Below are 10177 nucleotides of genomic sequence, written 5' to 3'. Positions count from 1 at the left end.
ACTGGTATTGTATCGCAGGAACTATTAAAAACCAGTAAGCACGCTGTGATGCTGGAACAGAGAACAACCCTGTGGTGGGCATTCTTGTATTTCACTTTTATCTTCCCCCACAGGAAAACATTTAACAGTCCTAAATTCACCTTGATCTACATACGAAGATGCACACACAAGTACTTGCAACTTAATTTGGAAAGAATTCTTTTCCAGACCAGGACTCCTTTAAATCAATGTTCTGTTATTTTCCTGGGACAGACAGATGGGAATCCTCATCTGTTAAACTTCAAACATCCATAAAACAGAACTGGCAGAACTGGGACCTGTGTTTGGAAACGCTAGAGGGATAAATGCTAATGCAAACTTAATGTTTGCCATTATATCGACCATTAAACTGCAGCTCCCAGAGTTTTTCGGTAGTTGCCCTACCTTCGATGCAATAAGGCCTTGCTTTTCAAAAACGCGTAAAAGTGTATTTCCTTTTGATATTTGGGTTTTAGAAATTAACAAGTTTACTGAATCTCCACAACCTAAGCTGTGACTACACCCATTCTGCTTGCATTTTTTTTCACAGAAAAGAATCCACATTACAGTAAATGATAAACCTCTCATTCTTAAAAAGGAAATCCCCAAACACTAATCAGTAAAATTACCTAGAAAATACATAGCAAAGACCAGCAGAGACTGACAGCCAGTCCTTTAGTCCTGACTTGCTTTTTCTTGCTGGCATTCACTTTAATCTCGAACACAGTTAGACTACAGCTTGAATCTAAGCCTGCTCAAAACCACGCATACATGGTCAAATGACCTCCACAGTCTCATATTTATTTTGAAACAGTATTATTATTGCTGACATTGGTAAATGCAACATTCTTTTTCTCATCTTGCCTGTGGTGGGGGTTACAAAACCTTAGGCCTGAATTTGTGTGTTATCTCCTTGACTGCTGTGGCAGCAACACCTAAATTAAATCTTTCCTTAAGTTAGGTTGTAATTCAAAAGAAAATATGGCCTTATATATAAGTGAGAGTAATTTTACTTTAATGCCCATGAAGTTACCAGAAAAAAAAGCTTAAAAGTCTGGCAGTGTCTGTGTTCCTGCCTACCGGATCTGGTTTAAATATCTGATGGAGTAGTTTTCCACTGGAAAATGCTGAATTAGTGAAATCATGGTGTTTGTCAGGAATGTCGATTTAATCAGCTCTTGAAGAAGAGATTTCTGAAGCCACTCATTCTGGCACGAAAGCGCGCTGTTCAGTCAAGGAAAGCGTTTCAACCTTATTGAAACAAAACCAAAGTATTGTTTACCGGAAAATTAAAACTGTCTCCCCTTCCAACTCAGTCTACAACACAGTCGACAACCCAACTGGCTTTTACAGCAGTTAAGTATTGAATTTGTAACAGAACAACAAAAAAATCCACCAAAACGCAATTGGAGACAACCCCACAAATGTATCCACTCAGCCACAGCAATGACACCGACACACAGAGCTCTGAGAAAACAGCCCTCTATAGCAAGCCTGACCACAACACCAACCCTTCAGAAAGCAGAGAGATTACGAAACTCTTATCCATCTTCCCCCTGCTATACTACACCTCCAACATCTCCTGAAACTTCTTTCTTCATTACTGAAACACAAAACCTCATGCTTCCTGAGCTTCAGTAGATATGAAGAATATCATTACATTAAATTGGTTCTATTCAGGAAAAGAAAATCCTGTATTTAAGAGGAAGTCAGAAGTGTCCAAGCTTTAAGTCTTCAATGAAAATAGCAGCTCTGTTTTAAACTCGATAAGGAATCTACTCTTCTAGAGTATTATGAATTTCAAAGTTGGCATTTTTTTCCTCTTACTACTGTTTTAGTGGCTCACAGGAAATACAGCGAGCAGATTATTTTGATAATGGGAACACTTCTTGCATTCGCGTGTGATAAACTGATGTATTACACGAAGCACAACTGCTCATGCCTCTGTTCTCGAAGGGTCAAAAGGCTGAACACTACTGGCCAACCATCCTTCAGTAGAGAAAAAAGTTTGAGGCTATGAAACATGCCCTAACTGAAGAGAAAAATGTTTTGTGTTCCCAGTTAAAAATTCTGAAGTAAATACTTGTTTCATGGTTTCAGCTACTGATCACTAAAACTCCTACCAGTTTTGGAACCACACCTAAGCGTAGCAGTCCAGCGAGCCCCTGTTCAGTGACACCACCGTGTATGATCCCAGGAAGTTAACTCAGTTAGCTCAAATACACTCTGCTGAATACCTGTCACGTCTGCTTCTGGTTACCCTTATAAGCCCAAAAAGGCAAGGAGAAAGCATTTATTCTCCCTACACACACACACACACACACTCAGAACTTTTCAGCAATACCAAAGAAGAGCTATCCCCCTCAACATTAAAAACTGTTCTTCAGCAAATTAGTAGTTAACTAAATTGTAGAGATTTAATTACAGGATCCAAGAAAACCACCATGTGGGTGGCTGATGCCTCCGCTCTGAACACCAAACACACTGCTGATTTTTAACCCTCCCAAAGCACTATGCACGGCTCAAACCAACAAAGCACTGTCCTACCTGCTCGCTTCTGTGCTTAAGCATCTGCTTCAAAGGCTGGCCCCCTTTCCCACGGCCTCCCTCGTCTGCACACAACGATCTGCTCTGAGCAGAGCTACGTCCCTCTGGCAGAACACAGGCTGACATGAAATGTCTTCTTCCACAAGCTAAACGTCAGGGGTTCCCTAAGCAGGACTTCACTGCAGAGTGCTTTTGGGAAACATACAGCTATGGATAGTGAAAGGTTAAGCTGAAAGCCTCAGAGATCTCCTCTCTTACCCACATGTAGTGGGGCTGGAGGTGGGCAAAGCATCAGGACACCCCTACATGGGAAGGTGCCTAACGGATGGTGCTGAAAATACATTACTACGTGACAGACTCTCCCTTCCAGATGAAGTTCCTCTAGATGTCAAATGGACAGACCTTTCCCGTGCATTTGCCTGCAATCTATACGCAGGTCAGGTACAGCAAAGCCACTCCGCGATCTAACTAGGTTTGTCTGCCTCTGCCCCCTCTGAAGCTGTTGATAAGGACAAAGTGGCAGAGACCACTTTTTCCAGAACCAGAACTGATACCTTCTAACACAACTTCCTCAGCATCCAGCTTGTCTCAAATTCAGATTTTTGGTCAGTGTCATAGCAGGAGTGCTAGTAGCTTCTACCATTCTCAGAGACCACCCACCTCTCCTAAGCACACATGGAGTTTAGTTTCTTTAATCCTGTTATAAACCAAGGGGAGATGGACTTTCACCTGCTCTGTGGGGAGTGTAGGCTGTCCTCAACATCCTGAAACAAAGACCTCTTGTTCTACTAGCACATCAATTGAAAAATCAAGGCTAGTGCTTAATCTTTGACAGTTAAACCAAAAGAAGGAAAGACATGTTAATCCACAGGGATATCTTTTTGAAAAAGCCATGCACAAACGAAGGGTACCAGTGATCGGTAAAACACTACAGAAATGACAGAATAAGCTAAAGGTGCAGGGCTGTGGAAAGCACACTTCAGGGTTTTCATTCTGGAAAAAAAGAATTTGCAGGCTGACTGGCCTGCCAGAAACCTCACAACAGATGGATTTAATTCCCCTGGTAATATCTCAGTATCGCAAAGCTAAAGGTGTCTTCCCTTTCTTCCTCCCCAGTAGACAAAAGTCTTGCCCACATTCAGAACAGCTGAGTGCGTAGGAATACTTCTTTTCCTCCCCATTCAGGTTTTCTCGTCTTTTTAATTAATAGAAGTCCTTCTTATTTAACTTCCAGTGTTAAAATAGTAATTTTATCAACTATTATTTTCACTTATGAACTTGGTAAACCATAACCAGGGATTCTCCGCCACAGACCAGAACACTAACACATCCACAGAGGTAGTACACCATTGTCATTGAAGCAGGATGCAACATCTTCTTGAAACCAGTTTGCAGGAGACTTGGCAACACAGCAATGTTCCCCGCATTCAGAGTTTTTTAGAAGCCAGCAATGCCAGGAAACTATGCAGAAGCAGGTGGCAGAGCCAATATCTAGGGGTACCAAGGAGGAGGATGAGACCAGTAGATTCCTTTCAGTACAGCTACGGGGAAATGACTACCTCCCTGTGAGAGGCAAACTTCTAGCTGGCTACTGAGAATAATATGCTTAATAGTTACTGCTGTAGACAGTGCTGTTTCTTTAAATTTACCAACCAAGGGAGCTAAAGCAGTAAGTGATAACAGCTTCAAAGAGTTCACCTCTATCTATCTCCTTTAAATGCAAATAAACCGCAACACGGGATAGTATGGCAGAGGAAATGGGATTGTATTCTAGGAAGCAGGTGTTAAAACAGTGGCCTCCAGACAAACAGACCACCTGGCAGAAAACAGGGTACAGCTTTCACACTATATGCAGGAAGGATCACGACCAAGCACCTTGTCTGCACACACCGCCTTCTCCCTGTCCCTTACTCTCCTTTCCTGCCAGCTACAGACCACTTACAGGTAGCAGGCATTTAGCAAGTAAGATCAAGGCTCTGCATGCTGGATATAATACAAATTATAGAAGTGTATATATATATACACTCCTCCCTAAAAAGTGAAAATGAACAAGACTCCGTGAAAGACCTGTATGTATTTATCAAGTGACATCTACAAAAAAGCATCACTGGCCCTAAACATCCACTGGGAGTGCAGCAGGACACAAAAATCTGAGATCTGAAATGAGAACTAGCAACTAGCTTAAAATAAGAAACCCAAACCCTAGAATTTAAGTTTTTTTCTGTCTGTTTTGGAGCCTGCTGGAGAAGCACTCACTTTTTTTTCTTCCTTTCCTTTTTTTTTTTTTAAATAACCACTAAATGAAAGCAGAAATTCTTCTTCTCTCACTTAACTCCCATTTGAGACTGAAAAATGTGGAAATACTCGACTGCAAGAGTTGGCAACATTGTCCAGCTGTGTGTTTGTGGTATCTAAAATCTGAGCTTTCACACCTCTAATTCCCAACTACGAGGGTGTTGGCAACTTTGCAAATTTGAATTCTGGTCTTCTCCATCAGTCCACACAACCAACTCTTCCTCCAGCAGGTGGAGATAAAAATACAATGCAAATTTTCAGATTAAAACCCACACCGTGTTCTACAACCCTGCGGAGAAATGGATAGGACCAAAATTGACAGTACTCAGATCTCACTGCTCTATTGCCTCTTACCTTCATTTATAGTCGTATAAAGTTTTCACAGATTAAAATACTGCAATGATATCTCTTGCTGAAACACCACTTTAAAAAAAAAAGTGGAACTGATTTAATTAGTTAGATGAGAAACTAACAAAATGTACGGGCAAATGTACTCTAAAAACCCCTGCAGCAAGTCACATGGATAAAATACAAGAAAATAAAACATCAGGGTATGTCAGCTCAGCAAATACCTCTCTGAGAGTTTCTGACACTAACAACACTTGTCTGCTTTTAAACAAACGCCATAGAAATTTTCGTATCTCACATGAGTTCCTTCAAGTTTAGGCAAAAAATTGCCAGTGATGGGGATACTACATGTCTTCACTATAGGAAAAGCATCCGCGGAAGTGCCCAGGCATTAGGCTTTGGTGAGTCCAGGTCGGGAAAAGCAGTTATAAATGCAACAGCCACTGGGAAACGATTCAACTGGAGCTCATGTCTTCAAGTTCTGACACCAACCTGCTACTCACAGACTTTCTGAGTTTTAATGTTTTCACACTCTTGGCCTTCTTTTTTAGCATTAAAACTACATTACAGACACTTTACAGGAGGAGACAATGACCCAGAAGTTGTTTGACCTGCCAGCTGTAACAACGCAAAAACGAGCGTCAGATGCGCTCTTGACATCCAAGCCCTGCCCTCAAGAATGCCTCCTCCTAGGAGACCACGCCTGCAGCGTACTCCTTAGTGCTATCCTGTATGCAAGTTTAATATTCATTCAAAAATGTCACTGAGAAATGTGCCAGTACAATCACGTCCCCTACGCCGAAGCACAGGACTGCAGTCCCAGGGTTTGCTGTGCCTGCGGATTACTCCGAGTGGCTTGTGCTCTGACTCAGAATCAAGAAATGGCCCGAGCTCTTACCAAGCTATTTAGATAATGAAAGAAGAAAGATACAAAACAGATACCACTGCCAAAAGATGACTCACGGATCATCTGTGGTACTTAGTCACTCTGAATTAGGGGACGAGCGGATTTGGCCCCAAAGGATGTTTCAAATCCCTGGGGATACTGGATGGTGACAGATAAACCAAACACCCTGCATCCTGTTTTACTTATCCCCACTGCAGTTTAACTACCTCGCAGATCTGGCAGTTCTTGCAGAGTTTCAGAGAGTTCTGTGTCTTCTTTTAGACACTACCCTATGTAAGCATTATATAAATACCAGAGCAGGGAAGGTGCAGTCTTCTTCAGAAAAGAAGTCCAGCAAAGCAGAGGACAATATAGGGCATCTTTCAACAGGCGCTGGGAGGCTGCTAGGTCACTAAATGCACAAACTTTTGACAGCACTGCCAATGTATGTGGCATGGCAGTAGATAAGAGAAAAAATGTGGCTGTCTTCCCAACGACCTTACACACTGACAGATGGGACAGCAGTTCACAGTTTCATACTTTGCTTTTCCTAACATGGATGTTGGGGGGCGGAAGTAGGGGATAAGCTTCCCAAATGAATCTGAAGACATGTGAAGGACAACGCTCGGAATGCACAAAGGGTACAACCACTCATCCTCCAAAAAACCAAATTCCTCAAAGTTATCTCAGCACTTCTTAATCTCCTATACATGGGAAGTCGGCATTTTGCTGTGATTCGCTGGTCAGAATTCTCCAGTCATTGTATTGCTCAGACTACTCTGCAGAACACTCGCTTGCCAGGTTTTTGATCAGGTTTGTGAGGAAGCTGGTGCAGGAGTTCTGACGTTCAGGAGGTTCAATGTTCTCCTAGGACTTTGGCAAAGGTTTCTGCTGCAGGGTGTTGGCAGCAAGTCCCCCCTAGCTCCAGCTCACTCTCAAGCCAGTGACCTTAAAGAAATAGGATTCCTTGCAGACCATGGTACCGGGGGCTACATAAATATGTAAAACTGAAGAAATATGGGAGAAGCACTTGCTAGAGATGAACATCACACTAAAAATACAACTATCTTCCATGCTGCTAAGTAATCCCTATTTCTATGAAAGGCCAGAGGAAATCTGCTGGATTACTACTGGGAATAGAAATGCATTTGCAAAGAAAACTAGGTATCAATCCCAGAGGCTATTCCCCCTTTTGCATCCTTACCCTTAGCCACCTGCCTAATCTAGCAGTCAGCCCGCGCTGATGGCCAGTGTTCTTCCATTACAAGCTGAGCCATCTCATCGACAGCTGGGTAACCAAGTGTAGCAAGTGCAGCACTAAGGACTGTCAGAGTAAGATTTCTCCGAACGAAACAACACACTGATGATGGCTCTTAATTCAAAGACTCGATACCCATTTAGGTTTGATTGTCGGAATGTGCTGGAAACGTCCAGTCCAATTTTATCACTTACTTCCCCAGCAGGATCCCTGACACTGTTTTTAACCAGCACTGCAGGAGAGGCTTTGTTCATTGCTTTAGCTTAATTTTGAAAACTGTAATTGAGTTTTGCACTTGCATGACGTCTGAAGCTGACGGCTTGATTGCTGCCACCACCCCTCACTTTCCCCAGGAACACGAGCAGAATCTATCTGTAGCCCATGATGCAGCTCTCCACATTGCCTCTCAGGTCACTTCCCCGTGGAGAGGACGTTAGAAAGCAGAGTCTAAACACGGGTTTTTGAGCTGAGAGCTGCAGTAAGCATCAACAACATTCCCTGCAGGGGTTTTTACCACAGTCCTTGGGACATCTCTGCACATTTGGTACAGAGGCACCGGAGCTGGGTTAGTATACGCTAACCCTGCACTAGAAACGTCAAAAGCGCGGAGCGGGCACGCATGTACTAGCTCCAATATTTTGCGCCTTAACTAGCAACTTAAAAACGCACTATTTGATTGCAGTTTACAATCAAAGGTAAACGACAAATCTACCATTTTAGCCCACAAGTCAAGGTAAACTATTGAGCATGCAAAGCAAGTCAGCTCTGTGGCTGGCTGAAGATAAAAATGTAAACTCTGCTTTGAACTCCTGCTGCCGGGCTGCAGAAATGAAGATTCTGTTCACAAACTTCCACTGTTGCTCTGACCCAGATCCCAAAAGACAGAGACGCAGGCAAAGCTTGTACAAAGGAATGTGAGATGCTCGAGCCTGCAGGATGCGGGCTTCCAGAAAAGCCTGTTATTTAGAAGTTGCATCTGCAGCGGGAACAACTCAGGTTTAAGTAGAAGGAAGAGAAAGTCCTTGAGTCTTTTGCTGAGGAGCGATCTCCACAGCTGCAAGAAACACTTGTGGCACTGGAGGCACCAGGAAGGGAGCGAGGCCTCTAATCTCTTTAAAGCAGGCCACGGTTGGCTTGACTGGGAACAAGGAAGTCCCACTCAGCAAGAGTCTCCTTGGTTAATGCAAAGAAGATGAAAAGCTGAAGTGTCTAGGAGGTGCCCAAACTCTAACCCTCCACCCCCATCCCCATGTTCAAACTCTCCAGGACGGCTGCCAAGTCTTTAAGCCCCACTGCCAGGAAGCTGGGAAGTGAAGCTAATAAGAAACTGGACAGTTTTTCAATAAAATATCTTGCTAAAACTAGGACACTTCTGCAATTTTGCAGAGGATGCTGAATCAGCACACTCACAGAGAACATCCTTGCAGGGGAAACTTCTCCCCAGACGACTGGTACACTTCGTAAATCCTAGACAATAAGCCAAGGAGACACCGAGATTTCACTCCACACTTTCAACACACTTTTAAAAGGCAAAGTAAAATCAAGAAATTAAAACCGCTTGGGATTAACACTGCTCTGAAGAATGAGTTCATACCATCTCTGCTCCCAAATCAGACTGTTGCTTTAAGCACCAGAGCTAAACTCATTATATATTCTTACCAGCACTATGCTATTAATGTCAGACATGAACAAATACACCTTGCCCTGCACAACAGACAATGGTTTTTTTCCATTTTAAAAGATTAATTTGGAAAACTTTAAGAGTTTTAAAGCACTCATAAAGTGTCTTGAAAGAGCGATATAACTAATCACGAACAGCAAAAACGGAAACCAGATTAAGATATTGCAATTTAATTTCCTAGAAAATGATGTGCCACCAGCTGTATAAACTTGCTTGTAGCTAAAACAAACACTCTGCAAACAAGCAGGCAGCTGATTTCCACCGTAGCGTGTTTCCTCAGCGGTCGAGCCTCCCAAGGAAGCTCTTGAGTTGTCTCTTAGGCCGTACAAAGGCTTTAAAGACAGCCATATAAAAAACTGGTTTGATAAGCAGGATTTTGAGGGATCCTTGGTTTTTATGTTCATCTCATTAACTCCGAGCTCCTGCTGACACGTCTCGTACTCCCACCACATATACTATACGCTCCCTGAACATAACAAATAACCCGCACAGCATGCACTGTTCCTCTGACATACCAGACAAGGCACATGCGGACTCTAGCAGCTGGACTCCTTGGTTTCGTCTCCTGAAGAGAGAGGCAAGAGCCTACCTGCTGATTCCAGGCACCGTGCATTCTGTAGAGTTTCCTCCTCTGGAAACTACGAAGTGGCCTTGTTCGGGCAGATGTGCTCACATGAGCCACGGGCAGAGATCTTAGTCTTGTTCTGTCTCTTCTCCTTTTCTTGACGTGCTGATGATCAAGCAACCAGCTGCTCGAAGAGGATACCTCTCTGTTGTCTGAAGCTCTGCAATTTCGACATTAATGAGGGGAGGACATACAAAAAGTTAAATAAGCTCCACACGCACTGGCCAAGATTTCACACTCTGGTTAGCATTAGCTATCTAATTCTAATTTATAAACGCGAGAATGTTTTCACACACTGCTTCAGCAAAACACGTATCAGCTTTGTTTGGTCATTGATGAACTCTGTGTTAGGTCACAAAAGGAAGTGTATCGCTCTTGTTCACCTTTCTGTTCACGGAAACAAATGTCAAAATGAAATTAAGGCCTCGAGCATATAATGGCTTTGGATTTTTCCAAATTCAAGAACTCTCCAACACTTCTAACACCTACGAGTTTTAAATTACAATCAGTATTTCCCTA

General features: G+C 42.9%; 1 protein-coding gene across 1 annotated transcript in view; it reads right to left on the bottom strand.

Moving 5' to 3' along the window:
- The window catches only part of KANSL1L (KAT8 regulatory NSL complex subunit 1-like), a gene marked incomplete at its 5' end in the record, with an annotated part of 40725 nt that overhangs the window by 19271 nt on the left and 11277 nt on the right, over window positions 1-10177 (bottom strand). The window contains one exon of the mRNA XM_010145705.1: window positions 9623-9818. Within this exon, the coding sequence (XP_010144007.1) occupies window positions 9623-9818 (196 nt within the window). The remainder of the gene's footprint in view (window positions 1-9622; window positions 9819-10177) is intronic.

Source organism: Buceros rhinoceros, unplaced genomic scaffold (genome assembly GCF_000710305.1).
Source record: "Buceros rhinoceros silvestris isolate BGI_N320 unplaced genomic scaffold, ASM71030v1 scaffold8281, whole genome shotgun sequence".
NCBI classification, from domain to species: domain Eukaryota; kingdom Metazoa; phylum Chordata; class Aves; order Bucerotiformes; family Bucerotidae; genus Buceros; species Buceros rhinoceros.
This window is presented reverse-complemented; position numbering and strand designations above follow the sequence as displayed.